The following is a 21820-nucleotide window of genomic DNA, read 5'->3' as shown; positions in this document are numbered from 1 at the left end:
ACAGCGAACGTCGTAAAAGTCTTCTTTAAAAGTCTAAAAAGAGATTTTTGTTCTATCCATCATGTTCGTATTCCAATTACGATATTATTTATAATCTATATATATAATTCGTTATTATCTAAGCTAGTATTTTCCTTCCTCAGAGTATTTAGTAATAATTTCACGTTAACAATTCAACGTTCTATATTTTTGTATATGTACGAAAGTTTTCAATTGTTTCGCTCAGGAGTAACAAAAACTGTTACTAGCGCTCGTTTTTGTATGTCGACGCTATTCATGTTTTTGCATACGCGTCAATTTTCACCCGCAACCTCTGCCTTTAAGTCGTACCTAATAATTCTTTGGTTACATGCTATCTCTATTTTCTTTTTCCTATTTGTTTATTTATAATCGCATCAACTACAAGTTATTAGTGACTAATTTGGATTGAAGATTACGCGTGTATCATTGTGGTATGTACTCTTGTATAAGATCTTTAGTAGTCTAAGGCACATGGATCTCTATTTTCGCTAGCAAAACTGTACTACCCGAATGTTTTGTCTCAGTTTAGTGTATACTCGCAAAATGAACGACAATGGTTTTTGGTACAGTTAGAGACACGTGGGAACTACAGTTTTAAATTTTAGATAGGTTCCAAACCACCAGAGACCGTGCTGATATAAGTATAATACAAGTATGAACAAATCAAATTATAGAGGTACCGCAGCCACTATTTTGTTTCACGTAATAGAAAATATTATTTGTTGTTACACTCCCGGCCGAATTAGGTATGTCTATATTGTCTTAATATGCTTGTTATTTTTCCAATCCGGCTTGGTTTTTCCAATAGACGTTTGGCTACTGATAAATAATTTATAATTAATCATTTCATTATCTTCTTGCATCAATTTTATCAAACATTACATCCTGAAATTGTACGAATTTCACGAACTCTATTACATTCTCTCCTCAATGACCTCCCAATTTTATTGATTTAAACAATGTGTTTACTTTGATCAAAAGTTGCAATATATATTTCATTATTTATGAATTAATTTCTACTACAGAATATTTTTCCTAACATCTCATTTTTTCAGATACCCTATATACATGAATATAAAAATGGAAAAATGCCGCGTCAATCAACATACAGTCGTCCTTTGGTTTAACCGCGACATCTTCGACTTAATATAGTTTAAGATAATAGCGATAAGTATAATTTCTACGAAAAGTTCTTATAAACACATATGGGTAATTTTCTACATGAAATATCATCTCAGACGAACGTTATATCCACACGAATGTGTCATCAACTATTTGTTACCATTAAAGCAATAATTTACATTTTACAGGGTTCCCAGGAAAAGGTACACCCACATAAAAATGATTTACATATTCTTCTCCAAGAATTTAATGCAAAATCCGATTAAGCTAATATTTACTCGAAACCGCAGGAAATTGAAATCGCTCTGACTCGAATATACCAAACTGTCGAATCAATTAACCGTTTACAAATCATTTGCCAACAATCAAACACAGAATCGAACATAAATCTCTCGATAGGCCATCTAAAATGAGCGATATGACCGGCATAATTTATTCCAGAGTGAACGAGGAGCTCGTTGAATAATTTGTCGAGAAAGCAATGTAAATAACGGAAAACATGTAAAAAAGAATCCGATACGTTAATTTCTTTCCAATAATTAAATACAACTTTTTTATACGTAAGACAGATAAACAAATATTTCACATTGAAAAATTTAGTCGTTCTTATTCAATCAGTATTTAATTCCGTGCACGCAACAAATACGTAGCTGTATATCCGTTTGAGTCTCAGGGGTCATTGAAAAATCAGGGTCGAAAAATCCCGAACAGCGCGATAGCGCTTGTCTTAATCGATTGCGGAGAGAATCAAACGGCGCAATAGCGTTCGTCATATTTGTTACTTTATGAAATACATATGTATTATTATATATGCGTACTATTAGTTTATAAATATTTCAAGTTTTGTTCAATAATAATTATTGAGAAGATAACAATAAAATACAAAATACTATCAGTCATCCGTAGCGTTCAAATGTACTGGGACTTTTCCACACAAAATCGAAACAGCGCGATCACGCTGTTTGGAACTCAAACAGATATATCGGAAAAATTAGTATATTAAGTATAAAATATCGATGATGCGGGGTTATCCATACCGTGGATTCTCTCGAAGAACACCAACTATCCCTGTGTTTCCTTCTACCGCCTAATTACATTTTCGTAGTAACGAGTTCGCTCCAACAACGATCTTTTCTCTCGATCTCACGTACGAATTGTCGATGGAAATGTGGCGTGTCTATTAAGGTAACTTATTGCGGCCGGTAACGATCGTATAAATAATTCATTTGGTTCGCGCACGAACGTGTTTTTCAAACACCTAACGCGAACCTAACGGGAGTTACCGGCGCTTTCTTCCCAATGACAAGAAGAGAAAGACGTAGAAGAACGGCTTTGTAACAAGCTTAGTACAAGGTAATCCAAGTACCTTCACTTGCACTGTCATATGATCGAAATTTCCGGCTCGTCTGGTTAGTCACGCAATAGCCAACGACTATTCTCGCGGTTATTTCAACCGACCAAAACTGGAACGGAGATCGGGCTTGAAATTCAGTGGAAATATCGCGAATTGTTTTGCCCCGAATACCGAACACGTGATGCGTGTCAAGGTTTACTCGTCCATCCAAGGAACGTGCCCGGATGCCACTCAGAATGTTATATTTTGCTGCTATTTTAGCCCTCCGATTGCGACTGGTGGGAGAACGCACGTTCGGAAAGTTTCAACCAATTAAGAGACGTGATTTTATGTTCCATCCAAGGTTGTGACTGTTTCGTTGGACCGAAGTTTTGTGAAATCGTAGACTAGATATGTCGTTCTATTATTTGGTCATTTTATAACTGTTTTGACGTTATTCCATTGTGTCGTTGTTTTAGAATTACTGTAATATTATTTCGTTCCTATCACTTTTTATCGCGTTAGTTCTTCGTTTGGTAATTGTTTCGAAGCGATTTATCGCGATATTTCGTTAGTTTTATAGTTATTTTGTTATATTTGCAATTTACATAGAGATATAACGATAGAGTACGCGAATCTCTATGTTACCGTACAAAGTGTAAGTGTGTATGCGATATGGGAATAGAAAGGGAACGCTGTATAGAGGTCTCTTTTGTCCATGTCTTATCTAACATGCACACTGACGTTGTTGATTGATCGGTGTTACACTTACATATTTACTGTACAAATGTGCGTGCATTATTAGACAAGGACACTTTCTATTTCTCTTTTTATTCCTACATCGCTTTTTCTTCTCGCTCTCGCACTCTATCTTTGTATCTCTATGATGATTTTACTATTCCGTTAGTTTAAATTTATTGATTTTCTTACTTATACAAAATCATCGCTTTAATATTTTCGGTACGAGCGTCGACTATAATCGACAGAGTATCGACTAAAGTGTAAAGTAACGCTATGCAATCGCTTTTGCTCACGGCCGTCAAGTGGCACTACGCGATGGACAAGCATCTTACCGAAGAGGTTAATTTTAGTCCTTCGCAGAACTTTCGCCGTATATTATCTACGAAACGTAATGTGCCTTAATCCTCATCTTGGAAATTTCTTGTAATATACCATGTAAAAACCATGTTACTACGATCTTCTCATTGTGAACGCTACTACAGCACCTAATTGCCATAACGATCTCTTAGTAATTAGTAAATAATTAGGTATTAAAAAGGATATCTTTTATGAGTCAAACAATTAAATTATAAAAGAATCCAGATAGAAAAGGAAGGAATACATATTTTCATGATAAAATGTTGTGTTTATAATACATGTTCTATTACAGATGTTCATTTTCTTCTATAATTGAACGACGACGTTACTTATTTTGTGAATGTTCCACCGTTTAACGATTTTATTCGCGGCAATTACAAAGCTGTTAGATTGACTCGTCGAAAGGAAAATATTATTATCGCCTTAAAGAGATTGACTATTTTAAAGACCGTTATCGACTCTAGGAAGGAGCCGACCGAATTAAACGTGATGTAATTAAAGAATGAAACTCACCAGAAAGAACGATAAGAGGAATTTAAAACAAAGTGTTCCTCCACTTCTAACTATTATACACTCAGCCACTATCTCAGAGCCTGCAGCCTTTCTCATTCAGGATATGAATTTTTCTTTCGCAACTTTTAATCTCTTAAAATTGAATTTACATTACATAATAAACATTTTTATATCGTAAAAGCAATAAAATAGCTGAATCAATATATTTAAATATGAAAATTATTTACAGAACATTTTAGTAAAATTTATCCGAAAATAATTTCAAAATTTTTAATGGCAGACCTCTATCTGGTTTATCAAATTTCACGATAAAAGCGGGAACCTTCAGGCTCTTAGATATTTCAATCCCAAGAGAATCACATTATTGGATGCCACAAAATAACAATAAATTTGTGAATTCGCAAATCTCTCTCTCTCTCTCTTTCTCTTTCTTTCGCTCTCTCACTCTCTCTGCAGGGATGTGCTCTCGGGTGAAATTTAGCAGGAACTCTATTCATCGCACGAAGACAACCATTGTTATTTCTTTTTTAGCTTTACGTGTTTTGTATCAACTTGTCTGATCTGCGTAAATCGTAAACTTTTGAAAACAATCGAAAACCGGATAGGGAATTAAGCGAATCGCTTCATGGATCAACGACACGAACCAAATAGTTAAGAGAGAAGCACTAGACAATCGACCTGCGGTTATAGACCTCGAAAATCCATTTGATAGCACCAAAGGATACTTCTGTAAATATATCCTAAATATACGATATATTAGCTAAGTGTAGAAATTCTGTTCACAAAATAAACGAGACTCGTAATAGTTTCTCGTCAACTTACAATATTTCAATCCATTGCATTTTGATCTACGCTAACAGGCTGTACCAAAAAAGACTGCGATTTAAAGATAAAAATAATTTCGCATTGTTGTAATTATTTAAAAATACAAATTAAATTGCAATACTAACTATAGTATAATACTGTCAAAAAACATAAGATTCGATGATGTAAAAGGCTTCCTAAAATAGAGTCGACGAAAGTATCTAATTTTTTCAACTCAAAGATATGTTCCGGAAAAGTGAGTTGTAAGGTATAACCAAAAAAGAAGAAGGAATAAAAGCCTCTCTTTTGTCACTGCCGCTGTTGCACCGCTATTAATTTCATCGACCTGTGCATCCTAGTATATACACGTGTACATAGTTATAACCACCTGACGACAATTCATTGTGTTAATACTCGGTTCATGGCTCGTGCTCCACTTATACACGCTTCTACTTCTCTCCAACCAATCCTCGTTTTCTACATCTTCTGTTTAAGCACCACGCAGTACACTAGACGTAGCGTTAGGCGGCATAAAGACACAAGTTACCGCCAATTATGAAATTCTTTAAAGCTAACTGGAAACTACTGTATCGTTAGAAATGTTAATGGTTTTGCAACGGTGACATTCACACCAATAAGCGTGTTTCCTTACGACCGACTCTTTATGAACTCTCTTGAACTCTTTATGAGCTTAAAGAACCACTCGTCTGTTATTTATGTTCGCAAAATTATTCAAATTTCAATACCATATACGTAAACGTCGAATATGACTTTTTCAGTTTAGATTTCCAAAATACAATATAAAATATTTTTTTGAAACGTGTATTTCCGTTATGAAGAGAATATGGAAGTTTATCTTTTAGTTTATCTAGACGAATATGGTACTTTGTCTTTTTATCTACTTTCCTTCCACTAGAATCCACTTTCAATGGAATGCATACCTATATTCGACTTATAGTGCTTTCTAACATAAACATAAATTTTACATTCGAGGGTCAAGAAAGATTTTGATGTAGTATTTCACACCCCTTTCTTATATTTACTATATCACGAAAAAAAAAAACTCGTCGTGAAATATAAATCTCTCTCGTTATCAACATGTTTATCCATCCTACATGTTAATAGAAAATTTTAAATTTCATCCAATCACGATTTAAGCGAGAATTTCAAAATCATTTCACCCAGTCATATTAATTTACATTGCAACTAACGCGTAACTCGTTTCAAAAAGTTCAAATTAAAATACAGCTACTAAATATAGCATAACGAGAGGAACTAATCTTAAATGATATTTCCCACGAATTTCATTTAAACTTGCACAAACTGATTCATAATTACGATAAATTAGAATGTTATGAAATACACGACTAATTTACTTGACATCCCAGTATACTTCGTCTTCATTAAAACATCCTGTGAAATTTGAATCAGTTATCTGTAGCACGATTACGTGCTTGAACGTATAAAAAGCAACTTTGTACTCGAGTTGAAATAAGAAACCGAATTTCCCTCTAACGAAACTCAAACTTCTCCTATTTCAATTTCACAACTAATCTTTGTTTTTTTCAACTTTTCTGTTTTTATCAAAAAATTAAAGAGAAGTTGCTAAATATCAAAAACCACGATCCTGTAGGAAATCTCAAACGCCCGAGCCTATCCATATAGACCACTAATTTCGAGCTATAAACTCAAAATGGTTTCAAAACACGAGGGCACACGAACGTTTGCTTCGCGATCGAATTCCATCCTAACTGTCAACCAGCTTAGAATTAATGACGAGAATAAAGCTCTTTTACTCTAAACGAATTAACGCAATTTCCAAACAATATTATTACACGAGATGTTAATTTGACAAGCATACAGATAGATAAAATAGCGATCCTCTAGATTTTATACAGTTGGCTATTATAGGATTAGCCATACATTTTAGCCTACTTTAAATTCTGACCTCCTTCAAGAGGTATCAACTAACGTGCTTGAAAAGAAGTTTCTTTCAAATACATATGTACTATGAAAAATATAATATTCTAGTATCTATATTTGTTTTATTCCGTTTCCTCGAAAACAGAATTTTATTCCATATTTTCAACTTAATTTTTCAATAAGACTTATCTTTATCTCGATAGTACTATTAAATAACAGACTACACTCATAATACGGATAGTTGTACACATACGTGTGTATTTTCTGGTACAAGTAATTGCTCAATCTAACCCCTTCGTGCCTGCAAGGTTCATCTATTCTTTTATCTTATTAGATAAGCGTGTCTCTAACGTTATTAGTTTACTTCTACCTGAAGATGTAACTAATACATACAAAGAATATTGTTACATTGCTACTACGCAACTTCAACGATACCATGTAAATTATTCGCGAATATCATATGCACCACAATGCCTCGAGTATTACACATTTACCTGAAATAACCGAACAAAGTTAGTTACAACTTTTTTCTGGTTGCTGACGTTGTTACCATGCCCGTTCGCATGAATCCAGTTAAACGGCGTTATTGTCGGATTCATAAACATAGCAGCGTATCTTAGGGATGTCGTGAAGGAGGTCAAGCTTCGCACGCGAACTGCGCGAGATATGTAGTTCCATATGAATCACTCGCAAATATATAACCTTTTGCCATAAAGTAAGTTTTCAACTATATGTATCTCTACCTAAGATAAACGAGTTTAGGTTCTTGAATACGGGGGTTATGCGAATTCATAAAAAATTAACTACGTCAAACGTAAATTGAATGCGACAAATGATATTCACTTACGAATATCAGGATTGGAAGTATTAAGATCCTGGTGTACTACGACATCAGCAAAATGGCAAAGCTAAGTAAGTATGAAAGCAAGCTGCGTTCTTGTCTACCACATTGTCGAAATGGAAGTCGAAGCAAACGCTGTTGCTTGTCATTAGGTCGATTAAGGTAATTATTCAAAAAGGTTGAATGTCCGTGGCTGCGAGCACTCGACTAGCTCATCGATCGAATGGAGAGCCGGTTAATCGATGCTCCGCGTGTTCGCGCTCGAATCAATGCAGCCTTGAGTTAATTGAACTCGTGGGTGTATCACGATCGATTGATTTCGAAGAACTCCGTAATACGAAACTTATTTGTATAATCTTACATAGAGAATACATGACGGTTATCACAAAAAAGCACACGACCGATGCATCGTGTAACGGAGGAAATCGGTAGAACAAATAGCGATTTTTCTCGACACTACAAGACATCTTACCGATTTATTTGTAAGTTTATGTATATCTGCATTCATAAGTCAATCATTTCAAATGTACGCTATTATTTATCCCGTGTAAATATTATACATATATGTAGATACTCCGAAAATAAGCATATGTTAAAATTAAAAATTTAGAGGGATTAGTGTGAAGTACACACTTGAGTCTCTTCAAATCCACGCCACAGATTAGAGAAACTTAATGGAATTGTTCCCTTTATTTCACAAATTATATGTATATACATACATACGTATATGGTCTAGCCCGAAAGCCTTTTCCAACTTACATGTAATCCTGAAGTCGATACTACATTCTACAATCAGAGCACCATGTAATTTCGTAGTTCGTGTTCGTTTCCAAACTATTTTCTGCGCTGATTCATTCAATCGAGCCGAAAGAACGCATGCTCGGTGACCGCATGTGCTTAATAGGAATTTAATATGCGAATATAATTTACATGATTGTGATTATACGATCGATTGTAACCCTCGTTAATTTTTATACGACGTAATTTTAGAAAGACTTAGAAAGAACCAAAGTTATCACGCGAACAGATCGATGAACTTTTACGGAAACCGACAAAAACACCTATTAATTTCTTCGATAAATAATAACAATAAATATTTTATATCACTTTCATTCGTTTCGGCTAAATATAAATAAAAAACTTTTGCGTTCTAACTGGAGAGAGCGTGAAACGTATCGAATGAATTTATTCTCGAGTTTTTCCAAATAAAAAATGTCCAAACTGTCATGTTCAAAAAATATAGAAACAATTTTCACGTACGTAGAGGAAATTGGACATTGCCATTTTACGCCTAAAATCGCTTTGTACGCGGAATAATCAATTTGTAAGTGTCGCTGCAATAAACTCTACGGCTGGCTGATACAATTTGGCACTTTTCCACTTAACCGCCGCGTCGCTCCACTACTACTCACAATCAGTAGAATAAATATATTATTCGCTGCTACGTGTCGGCTTTGGCAAGCCGAAAGAAAGTCGAAAAGGAACTCTGTTCTCGACAAACACGCAAAATAATTGATTGCACGAGCTTTATCTTTCGTATAACATCTATTATATTTGTATCAAATACATATGTGCGTATGTATATGTCTTTATCACCGAATTTAATCCCACGATTCTAACGTCGTTCTGATAAGACATAAAAACGTAGGTAACTGTGTATTATCGACAAGACTTCTGAATATTTAGATTGTGTATTTCAAGTGCCATAACCACGCGATCTAGATATTAATTAAGAATAATATAATGAGTTACATTGACCCTGTAGTAAAACAATGGATTATTCTTTAAAAACATTTTTAACACCATATGTCCCTCTTCATATCATACGAATATGTACATATATGTACCTTTGATATCAAAAGTCCTTTTGTAGGTCACTCTCTTGTCTTGTGATGCATTCTGTATAATAAAAAGAAACAATACTTTTTCCCAAGTATATTACGACACGATTCGTCGTTATCAAAAACACGTTACCACATAACCGGCGTAAATGTGGTCAAAAGAATTTCAAGCTAATATATTACTAGATAAATTCTGCACAGATTACTGCACCGATATGATTGCACAATAAAGAAATGCACGGCAGTACTTGCCGAAATAACCTTTGAATTTATTGAATAACGAAGGATGCACCCGGTGGTGCACACCGTGAACAGAATCTGTTTGATTTTAAGGAATTTTCTTCTGCTTTAAGTGCTGCGAAAAGTAGGGTTGTAACTAAGCGAAGAGTACATTGTTCCATACTGTCGTATCGTATGTTATTCACTTTATTATTTACATTTGCCATATTTCAGCGGTCTCCCACCGGAACCTGAACATCGTTGGGGAAGATTCATCGGGTTTTTCAAAGCTTGGTTCTCGCGTTCAACAATAAGCGATCACGGCGAAGAAAATAAATAATCGTTCCTTGGTGTTTGCATTTCCTCGATTCTCTTCTTAAGATCTTCTTACAAATGAAGAAGCGTGAAACAAAGATTTTACGCAAATGGAGCCAACAAACCCGAACAAACACCAAAAGAACTGAATACAAATCTATTTTCCACATTCCTACTATTTAATATGTATTGTTTTAAGTCGGTGCATATGCAATGTCGTATAAAATGAAATTTTAATCACATCGTTATATTTAAACCTTAATGGTACTGTTACTGAACTATTATAATAACCTAATACAATATAGTGGAGAATATCAACCCATGTAGTTAAGATAAATAAATTGAAATTTTTTAATTTTCATAGAGCTTATATTTGACTTCTCCAGTATTATATATATGTACTTTTCTTTTGTAATACCTAGTGTTATATAATCCGTATATGCGATTCTGTCATCATCTTCAGCTCATACATGTCAGGTTAACTATACAAAACAGCTTGTTTTTAAACGGCCTATAGTCTAAGGATTAAAAGTTTTGTTAACCCCTTGACAACGGATATCGCATGACCAAAATGCTGATAATAATTTTCGAATAAACAATCGAAGACAATCCCTAAAGAAAATTCTTCGGTCTAAACCAGCGTAATAATTTTTAAAGATTTTTATAATCTCCTAATTCAACGATGTTTAATGTCACGAACAAATTTAAGTAATGAAAAAAGATTGTCAAGAAAACGGACGAAAAATCGGGTGACAAATTTTGCGCTGAAAAATGTAGAGCATCTCGAATAATGCATTGTTGTTTCATCGGTTTTATTGTTTAGACAGAAATTATATCGTTGAGACTAAGCACTGCTCAAATGAATTGGTCGTTCCTTAACTCCCGATAGCGACAAAATCTTGATAGAATAGCACTAGAACATGGTTGTTAAACAAAATCGACGCGAATAACAAGGTAACACGATTTTCCGAACCGAGTAATATTTATTGCCAATTTCGCGATTCTCCAGTTCGTCGAACCCCGAATTTACTCACGTGATAAAGTTGAACCTTTCTAATTCCAAATATTTGGGATCATGAAAGAATCTGTTATTTATTTAAGAAACCTTGAGTATCGTAATATGTTACTAGATAAATAGGAACTTAGACTACCGAATAAAAACGTAACTAGGTTCCTGAAGGATAATCAAATTGCGTTAAGGTGTGTATGTTTCAGTTTCTATGTCTACTTCATATTTAAATGTGAATGAATTCTATCAATGTTAGATTATTTGTAAATTATATTAGGAGGAAATGCGTTTAATGTGACTCGAATAATTCATTACTTTTATCTTAACATAGTTTGGTCGCTATATATTGACGAAAATTATTAAATTATCTTATTATCGAATGATTATAAAATTTAGTATTTGATTGGTTAGCTGTTTTAACGAGGGTAATCAAGCAATAAAGTGACACGTATCAAATAAATATAATATTACAGAAATCGGAAACACAAACAAGATAGGTATCTATAATCTAAAGAGAAACAGCGTAATGGAAGAAAAATAGTTACGTCTAGTGAGTCGAATTATTCATAAGAAGTTTCTGTTCGTGACACAAAACACGGATCTCGTTGCAAACAAAAAGTACGAAGAAATAAAAGATAAGTACATAATGCATACAGTGTACGCATGCTGAACAAAACAACTTGGTCATCCATCCTCTGCTTTCTGTCGATTGCCTTGATATTACTAAAATGTGCACATTATTGCTGACGTAAAAAGAAAAGTGAGCACAGCATGTATTTTTCTATGTATAGTGAAGCACTTTCTGCTCGAGTAACTTTTAAAATTTCACAAAAATATATCTCATCTAATATTCGATACTTCGTACAAGTGTAACTGTGGATTCACTTTTTATATCAAACTATATTCTCTTATTCAGATGTGTGTATATATATATCAAATATCTTATTTCAAATGTCTTTAATTAACGATTTAATTTTCTATAGTTTTAATTCTGTAAAATGCACCTAAAAAAAAATAAGATTTATCTTCGATACAAAATTCTATACTGTATCATTACCAATAAGGAAATATCTATAAAATAATTCTCCGTCTTTTATCCTTCGAATCCTATAAAAACAACAATTTCTTCTTTTGCAGAATTTATTAATATTACTCGATAAAAAGTGATCATACGCAAGTATAAATCAATAGATGGTATCGTATTACAGGAAATCTTTCATATACCATAGCATCTATTTAAAAATGTTGGAAAACGAGAATTACTCATCTAGAATAAAGTTTTCATATATATATGTCCAATATTGCCTTACCTTTGCAAAGAGGAAGAGGGTTTTACAAACATATAATTCGATCGTAACGTAGATACGTCTAACTGTAATACTTGCTTGTTTCCATAAGATGCAACGAGAAGCACATTTATCGGTTAAAAAATATCTAAGCTGCACATTTATTTCTCTCTCTGATAGAATCTTACAAATGACAATTTTGCAGTTGGTTTAAAAATATATACATACATGAATATTATATCTCGTCCTTCGTAGACCAGTTTTGAACTGTCAAATTCTGTACGATGAAAAATTTTATTTTATAATTTTGTTTTCTCTATTACGTATTTGTTTCTCCTGTATTTGTAGATTTATATTTTTGTACTATATACACGAAGAAAAAGGAACATATAGGGAAAGACTGTACAGCAAGTGTAGAGGATACTGATATGTATCGGACATATTTTGTACAATGGAACAATTTTGATAGGAGCTTGTGATAAAAAAAATTCCCTATCCGATTCGCTCCAGATAAAAAGTCAGAAGGCATGAAATTCTGCACATATGTCAAAGTAAAATTCCAATTTCGATCGATAATTCATTTAATGTTTTACTGATAATTATTTGTTATAGCGTTTCCTTTTACATATTTTTAACGACACTACCGATATAATTTTGTGCACTTGTTACGCGTTTTATTGCTTCGTAATAAAAACAAGATACGGTTAAGCTAAACGATATTTTTCTGTTACTCAAGAAAGAAGGCAAGAAACATGAATGACGCTGATCTCATAAATATCGTACTTCAGCGTATGAACAGATTTCGTGCTCTAGTAGCCAAACGAAATGTATGGTGTGATATTATATTACTGTCCGTGCCATGCCGAGAATTTTCATTTCATTCAACCGGGAATATCCCCTTTTCGGCTTGTTGTCGGCCTCTTCCTTTTCCGTGACATGCAACATCGAGCTTTCTGAAGTAAAGCTCATAAGCCTCGAAACTCTGACTTTATCAGTATCAACGGTGTGACAGCATGTATGTAGAAATCGCAAGTCAGCCTTAATGCGATGCACGAACCAAGTGTGAAGAAAAAGCAGAAGGTCGAGAACTCCGCTTGTAATTTGAGAGATCTAAGTATATACAAATGCACATACATACTAACCTTCGTTTCACAACGTAACTGGAGGTTTTAACTTCCTCCTTGGACAACTGGTTATATCACGTGAGAATCTTTATTCCACCAACGACAAAGGATCGAAAAGAATTCTTCTTTATGAGAATCGAGTAGAGTAGGTTTTATTTCATCGATAAGAGATATAGGTTAAAATATTGAAACTTTTTGGTGGAAAGTATTTTTAATAAATAACTTTTCGCTACGTACATTGAATAAATATAAACAATTATGTATCTATCAATAATTAGCCAGTCATATGTATCTTTCCATATTTTCTACGATTGTTACTTATCTTTCTAGTAAGTCTGCTACTTTCCTTTTATAAAACATTTATCGTGGCGAATTCCAATTTAAACTCAATTCCCAGAAAAACCGCATTATTTGTCCGATGAACTAATACATTGAATTTCTCAGTTTCATACGCATGTAGATTTGTATTTAATGAAAAAGTATATCGAAGACAATACGTACACTAAACTAACAATCAATTAGTAATTGATTATATGTTAATATATGTTTCATGTGCGTATGAACAAACAATTGAATATCAATTTGATCTAATTACTCTCTGGTGAGTTGTAATTAATAAGCAAATGTTCAATAGCGACAATACCTGATTGTGATTTAAGCGCTCTAAGAAAAAAATTCTTTTATAAGCTCTATGTTTATGATGCAACTATTTATCACAAAACACGAGTTGATTAACCAATTAAAAGGTTAAATGAGCGGTGCTTGAGACATTTAAAGTTCTTCTGAGTCACTACATCAACGTCAATAATATTGACGTATCATGTCAACGTTACAAAACACGGTACATTGAAACAATTAAAAAAAAAAACAAAGAGATGGTTCAACGATTAAAACTCTCTTACAAACAAATTACGTGCAACATGAAAAGTGGAATTCTCTTTGCTCTAATGCGACAAACATCGAAAACAAGTTAGGTGCTTCAAATAAAAAATTATAAAACACATTCAGTATGCAAAAGTCGTAAGAAAAATTTGCGGATGTGGCAGCAAGCATTCCAGTACAGGGAGGGTATCATTTCTGAATTATAAAAATTTCTTGTTCCACAGTAAACAAAATGAATAAAATACTTACTTACGTTCTACTGATATTGCAAATTCTTAGACCGAATAATAAAAATAAGAATACCATTAAAACATGGTTCATCTGACTGTGAGATTAAAATAGTTCTTAATTGCGAACTTCGCTCGAATGCTTGAATTGTCCTCCGGAGAATTTTGAATCGTTCGGAATACGAATGCCTCGGCGTTCACAGATCGATTTTATTACGATTTCGTTACTTACCGTATTCCTCGTGTTTCGCGATAAAAATTGCCACAACCATGATCAGTCGAAGATTAAACAACTTCGAATGACGACCAAGAACCTAGGCGAGAAAACCCAATAATTCTTCGAGTCGTCTTTCGAAGAGAAAGATATCAAATGCGACTCCACGCATTCTTACGAACTGGGAAGCTTGTCCTTCTGAATGAGTTTAAATAAAACGTTCTTAACCTCCAACGCGACTAGTTGTAAGTAATTTTATATCCGCTAATACGTATTTCATTTTAATGATATGTTACATGAACATTATTTCTTCGAAAATGTATTGCTTTCATCAAATTAATTCAAAAATATCATATTACTCCCTGAATTCATTAGCTCGGAAACAAATTAGAAACATCGAATTTCCAAAAGTAGAAAACGATTTAAAGCTTCTACAGTAAATTATTATCAACGTAAACCGAAAAAGTCCACGAAATTCATTTATTACGATTCTCTTAGTACTTCACTTACATTTATTGAAACGTATGTTTTTCGCACAGAACTACGGTGCTCACATTAGAATTATCTTTGATTAAATTACATACTGTATTTTTATTTCTATATAGTATACGCTGCATAGCACATTTCGTTGTCAGTTTAATTAAAAACTAGCATGTCACGTAATTATGTATTTTCTCATAAGTACACATTGTGACCAATTTGAACATATTTGTCAAATATCATGTTTTAGAAAATATAAAAATAAATATTAAAAGTAGATTACTCACCGCCGTTCTTCCCGTCCTCCTTCGCTTCATCCCCTACCGGCTGGACGCTCTCCTTGCTCGTATTGCACCCCATTTTCACTCGGCTCTTCCTTGTTCTCTTCTTTTCCTATATCTTTTCTCTATCCTCCAGTCGCAAACGCCAACCGTTACTCGCGACACTTACTATGTAATTCGCGATTACGATCGACTGATTGTAAGAGCTTTTCTGGTTAACATCGAGTCGTAAAATAAGGAATAGAGATTACACCAGGAGACTACTCATACGAGTTAGAAAAAGCTACCGACACGTTGACAAGGACAAATTGGTTAGTAGGAAAGATCACAGTTTATTTTTGGAGTTTCCAAAAATTTCGTTTTTCTTCTCGTTGCCCAGAGAAGGTGAACGACACGCCGTGGACCCGGCTTATTCGCAGCAATTCGTTGAGACGAAAATACAATGAATCTTTGTGGTTGGTCAAACTGGACGTATTGTAAATTCGATCGGTTACGCAGTCTCTTCCGTTCACGAATTTAACAATCGGTTAAGAAAAATATATATGTGTGTATATGTATGTGTGTACCGCCCGTGTATGTGTGTATATATATATGTATGTATATAGATTAAAACACTGTACAAAAGCTACTGCTGGCGAACACTAAACGCTAACCTAAGAGTGTATCACGAACACAAGTCCCATCGGCGTCGCGAGGCGTACTGACACTGCTGAGTGCCGAGTGCCGACGCCGACGACCCTGCCCTTGCGTCGCGACTACGCGAGTCGATATATATTCCTTCGTGATCTTCGTGTGCGTATACATACACGATTGCATGCGCGCGAAACCAATAACGATTGCACGTCTACGGTGGACCCTTCGCTACACACGACTTACATGCTTAAAGACGCTACAATGTTTCACGATTTTGCATTGTAACATTTCTATGAGAGACATATTGGTTTCGTATTAGTTATCGTTGGTTAATTACGCGTCACTCCCATTTCTCGTGTACCATCCAAGGAGAGAGGACTTTTGCAAGGTTCAATCGATTTCATAAACGGATACCTCGTTTGAATGTACTGAATCGACAAGACTGGTGGCAGACAGGCGCCAACAATTCTCGCAGTCTTCCTGTTTTCTGGAACGAATATCGATTTTCTAGTTTTGATAATCCTCCGCGATTTACCACCGTTGATGATTCATATTTCATAGACGAGACATACATTTGTTTGCGTTTCATAGTCGCGTGACTTATACTGAGAACAGTACTAACAAATAACTTCGATATTTTTAATGCCTTCCCGGCATGCACTATTCTCTCGATACAGAAAGTATTAAGGATAAATAATAATAATGATTGATAACGAATTTGAGACGATGTTTATTGAATATAGATGATAGAAACTGCATTTTACATTTTGAATATACAGGATGTACTAATTATTAGGAATATATATGACAAAATACTTGTAATATTTATTAAATTCGACATCCTGTATATTTCCGATCTCTCGCTTGATAATTAAACCATAATGTTCATAACATGTAACTTGTATGATATATACAAAAAATGAAGAAACGCGTGCATTTTACATATCAGAAGTACTCCATTTATAAGCCTCCTCTTGACGTGCTACCTTTGCATTTTGTGCTTCAAACCATCGTTTTTCATATCCATTACTTCTGTCAACCCCGTCCCACCTATGACCAGGTTTGATACCAAAACGATTTGGCATGAATGATCCTTCGTACTTTGGTCGATCTGAGAACATACATAGTTGTATACCAATGAAATCATTATGACAAATATAAATATTTTTTTAGAACTGAACTTAGAAAATGTATAATTCTATACCTGGTTTTCTTTTCCCTTCTTTAATCTGTTTTTGCTTAATATATTCTAACATAGGATCACCTTCTCTTTCTTGTTCCCTAAGCATTTTGTCCAAATCAGTGTCATCTGCATATCTCGCTAGAGGCTTACTCATTTCATAAAGATCATCTTTTAGCTTTTCTTCACGATCCTCAACTTGTTTTAAACTGATATAACAAATATGTGTTTTACAAATGTTGCCACAAATACAATATCTTATGAACTGGATTCTGTATTACTTACCCTTTTCCCCATTTAGCATATTTTTCATCTAATTCTGCTTGTCGTTTTTGCCTCTCTCGTTCTTCTATTGCCTCTGCCTCTAGGTTACGCTTTTTACCTGTTTTATCACGCACAATCGCCGCTTGTCCAACTCCTGTAACTTCTTTACTAAGCTGAAAAAAGCAAAATTGTAACCTTTTTTGGGTAAACTTTACTCTAGGAGATGAAAAATTAACTTCTTTTTTTAATTTTGTAATTTTCAACGTGTAATATCCGAAAAAACAAGTTTTAAAGTAAGGAAATCACTGATTTAAAAGTTATGGCTATGTAAAATTGAGCATTTTTAGGATATTTTGCACATTATTTGGTGCCACATTGGCTTCTATCTATGATTTGTCCAATGAGTACAGTGTACGTATCGAAAACTACAAGACTGAAAAAAAGTCAATAATTTCTGATTCACTGAAGTAAAATTTAACCATTTTTTTTTTTTTTTTTTTTTTTTTTATATAAGACATAAATTAGAAAACGGAAAGATGAAATTTCTTGAAATACCTTGCGAAAATGATCAGCTTCTCGTTTTCTATATGCCTCTGTTTCTTCTCGTAGTGCTTTAGCATCTTGTAATCCCGCCTTTTTTCCGTCTAATGTTTTCCTCATGCGTTTTTCACTACATTCTTTATCGATATTTCTATGCCTGTGTTTCTTTTCCTTGATATAATAATCTTCTCTGTGTGAACGATGACTAAAATCGTGGTCATATCTGTCACGAAATTTGCTTGATTTAGACTTATAGTAATCTCTGTCACCTTCCTTAAATCTGTTTGAACTTGCGTGGTCATCTCTGTTCCTTTTACGAGGTGGACTCATATCTGAATCATGTCTCTTGTCTGGATTCTTTTTATAATGTTTGTACATTTTACTTGTAACGTCTGCGCTATTTCAGCTATTATCCGCGTGTGTTTTGCAGTCGTCCTCGCAAAGCAAATTCTGCTGTCTGCTACATATATATAGTGATATTTCCAAACAATGTATGTGCTTGACACTACACATAAATTAAACTGGTATTTGATACATAAACTTTATTAAACAAAAATAACTCGAAATCTTAATCGCAAAAATGAACGTTGTAAAGATATGCATGCTGAATAACAGCCGATTCGTTACTTTCGTAAGTTTCATAACTGAAAACATGCATACATATTGTGAACGATCTCACTGCATCGCCATAAACTACAACTACAAGTTTTATATGATTGTGGCCACACTACTACACGGAGCGCCGCGCGGCAATCGCTCCATCTGACAACATTTTATGCAACATTCTCGATATACGTTGGCACTCTTCACTCTTTGTTATTTAGTAAGAAACCATTTTATCGAAAACTTTGGATGCGTTTTTCTCAAAATCATGTTTTTTTAAAATTTGTGAATGCGACTTAATAGAAATAAAATTATTGCCTTTTGTTATTGCTTTTTGATAGTTTTCGATGCGTAGAATCCGAAAATGTAACTCTTAGCTTTAGAAATTCAACGGCATAAAAGTTATAACCATATAAAGTTGAGCATTTTTTTCGTATTTGACAGCTTACTTTGACCTCATATTGGCTTTTATTCACGATTCGTCCAATGAGTGGAGTCACTGGCTGTAACAAATGCACCTGGGCGGTAGCCACTTAAGCGGGATAAGACGAATATCTTCCCAGAGGAATATGCCCATAAAACAGTAAATTAAAACATGGAATTTGTAGATAGGTACTGAATTATGTTGGGGATAGCTATAAAATTGCAGTGGTCACAAGGCGGCCAGCTATATTCATATGTTAATTTTCGGCAAAGTTCATCTATATTACATGTTAATTACAGCCAGCAACGGTATCCACAATCATAAAATAAAAGCTCAAAAAATAAAAAACTAAATGTGTGTGAATGAGTGTTCATTTTTGTGCGGCCCAATCGGTGATAGATAGAAGCAATATGACGACAAAGCAAGTTGTCAAATATGTCAAAAACGCTTAACTTTATACATACATAATTTTTGAAATGCTGAATTCTTAAAATTAAGACTTGCATTTTCAGATTCTACACATTGAAACTACATATTGAAAACTGCCAGATAGTGATAAAAAAGAAAACAACAATTTAAGATATATAAGAACAGTTAAGGCGAAGTTTAACCCGTGATTTTATAGTTAGATGATGACTAACAATTCTCAATGAAATAGAAACATTTATAAAAAGAATTTAATTAAAACGATTTTTCTTGCAAAAATAAATCGAAATTTTCCCGTAATTTTCTTTTAAAATTCCACAATTTGTTCAATTTTGTATTTGTTGATGTAATTACACGGAAATTAAGAAAAAGTTTTGTTTTTATTGCAGGCAAGAATTGGATCCGTTAGGTTAATACTTTGACTGCCACGTTGGTCATATATGACCAACTGTGACGCCACAGTGGTCATTGGTGACCGGAGTGCTTGAACTTACAATTGTAAAAATTGAATGAGAATTGACAGTTGGGGTATTTTGAATATAACCGATAAATAGAAGATACTTTGAAATAAAAAGTGCCTCGCTGAACAATTAAACATTTTTATTAGAACAACAATAAAAAAAAACAAGAGAAATCTTGCATCTAACGGTGCACTGTGTTTGCATCCATATCTTTGAGGGGTAATCTACGAATATTATTATAAATACACCTTAGAAAATAATCGTAAATGCTGCTTTGTAATCATATAATTGAAGTTAAAAGTGTGAAGATACTTTCCTATTATATATAGAATGAGTAAATACTATTTATTAATATCTTCTACACGTTTCAAAAATATATTTTGGACGTTTTGCTTACGACGAAATAACGAATGCGAATGGTTTGTTGAAATAAACGAAGCCTTGTTATAATATGTTGCTATCAACTGTTACCAAGGCACTACAGTGGTCACCCATGACCACCAATAAGATAAACGGTCCATAGAGGAAGAATGTTGTCTTAAATCATCAATTTATTATTATTTTGCCATTATATGCTTTAAATAATAAAAATACTCCCGTGGCGTCCTGAGTGAAACATCTGATTTCGGGGTGGCAGTCAAAGTGTTAAGATGTACACAAGTTTACAATTCCTGCACCCTGGTAGCTCGATGTTACAAATATATCTAAATATCCAATTAAAAAATGTATTATTTTTTTAATAAAAAAATTTTGTTTAGTACTTGAATATAAAATAAAGCACTCTTAAAATTTTGGAAACATTCACTTTATATTTGTTGAGAAAAAGATTCTTCGAGGCCATGGATGTTGTAGCAAGTAAGGTTCCCTTATTATATCATTACCATCGTTCTTTTTTGCTTCTTAATTTGTCACTTTTTTTTTTTCTTTTTTTAGATATTCTTGGAGGAGACAAATCATCATCCAAATATTTCTTTTCTTGCCTTGGTGGACTTAAGTCGTCATCAGAAATGTTCTTAACTTCTTTGAGTTGCTTATTTTCTCTATCAATGTTAGGAATAGTTACATCGTCACCTTTGTCATTAGCTATTATTTTCCATCTTCTTTTATCAGAAAAATCAACCGGACCACGTTCATCTACAACACCAGCAATTTGAGGTGCATCTTCTGCATTGGTGAAAATATCAAATTCATTCTTTTCCATTGGTCTTAAATTCTTCAGCTCTATGTCATCATCAATGATTTTTACTCTGAAAAATACATATCAAAATTTATGCTAAGGAGTGAATAATCTTCCAAGATAGTTTATTATTTCTGTTCATATTTAAACAATCTCCGATATTAATATAATATTAAATGAAGAAAATGACAATAAATAAAATACATTCTGTTTATACATTAAAGGTTAAAAAACACAAGAACTTCCTGTTGAAACTGTCAAAGCCACAATATTTACAAATGGAAACTTACGTTTTTAATCCCAGTTTAATCTTTTTCTTTTTCTTCTTTTCATTTTTTGAAGACAAGTATTTTTTTAAATATTCCTTTTGATCTATAACCTTTTCTTCCATTTTGAGTCTTATGTCCCAAATGCAGTGCGCAACACGCAACTATGTATGTACCTTAGGTATGTGCTATACCATGCTGTCTTCATCACTATTTCGTGCCGCATACACGCGAGGGCACTACATTCGTTATTTAAATGTCACAAAAATGATAATTTAAAAAATTACATGTCATAATTTCTTTCCAACGAATA

General features: G+C 33.6%; 2 protein-coding genes across 2 annotated transcripts in view; both read right to left on the bottom strand.

Annotated features, from left to right (window-relative positions):
* The window catches only part of Igl (IQ calmodulin-binding domain containing protein igloo), a 90243-nt gene extending 73992 nt beyond the window's left edge, over nucleotides 1–16251 (bottom strand). Inside the window, exon 1 of the mRNA XM_072006328.1 lies at nucleotides 15540–16251. Within this exon, the coding sequence (XP_071862429.1) occupies nucleotides 15540–15612 (73 nt within the window). The 5' untranslated portion in view covers nucleotides 15613–16251. The remainder of the gene's footprint in view (nucleotides 1–15539) is intronic.
* Nucleotides 16252–16876: 625 nt separating this feature from the next.
* On the bottom strand, nucleotides 16877–21762 carry LOC139988858 (uncharacterized). Its single transcript, XM_072006642.1, has 6 exons — nucleotides 21532–21762; nucleotides 20945–21311; nucleotides 18166–18552; nucleotides 17632–17783; nucleotides 17371–17555; nucleotides 16877–17277 (listed from the first exon to the last, which is right to left on the bottom strand). Exons 1-6 carry the CDS (start codon nucleotides 21630–21632, stop codon nucleotides 17105–17107), a joined length of 1365 nt encoding a protein of 454 aa, XP_071862743.1. The 5' UTR covers nucleotides 21633–21762; the 3' UTR covers nucleotides 16877–17104.
* Between the last annotated feature and the right edge of the window lie 58 nt (nucleotides 21763–21820).

This window comes from Bombus fervidus, chromosome 7 (assembly GCF_041682495.2).
Source record: "Bombus fervidus isolate BK054 chromosome 7, iyBomFerv1, whole genome shotgun sequence".
Lineage (NCBI taxonomy): Eukaryota > Metazoa > Arthropoda > Insecta > Hymenoptera > Apidae > Bombus > Bombus fervidus.
Note: the sequence above shows the minus strand (reverse complement) of the source record. Positions and strands in the feature narration are given on the sequence as shown.

What these genes read in the sequence shown, in the direction of transcription:
- LOC139988858 (XM_072006642.1), bottom strand. Translation starts at nt 21,632, where the DNA reads ATGGAAGAAAAGGTTATAGATCAAAAGGAATATTTAAAAAAATACTTG. An exon ending in ATTAAACTGGGATTAAAAAC is followed by an intron (nt 21,312 to 21,531) that starts GTAAGTTTCCAT and finishes TGTATTTTTCAG; the next exon opens with AGTAAAAATCATTGATGATG. An exon ending in TATGCTAAATGGGGAAAAGG is followed by an intron (nt 17,556 to 17,631) that starts GTAAGTAATACA and finishes TTGTTATATCAG; the next exon opens with TTTAAAACAAGTTGAGGATC.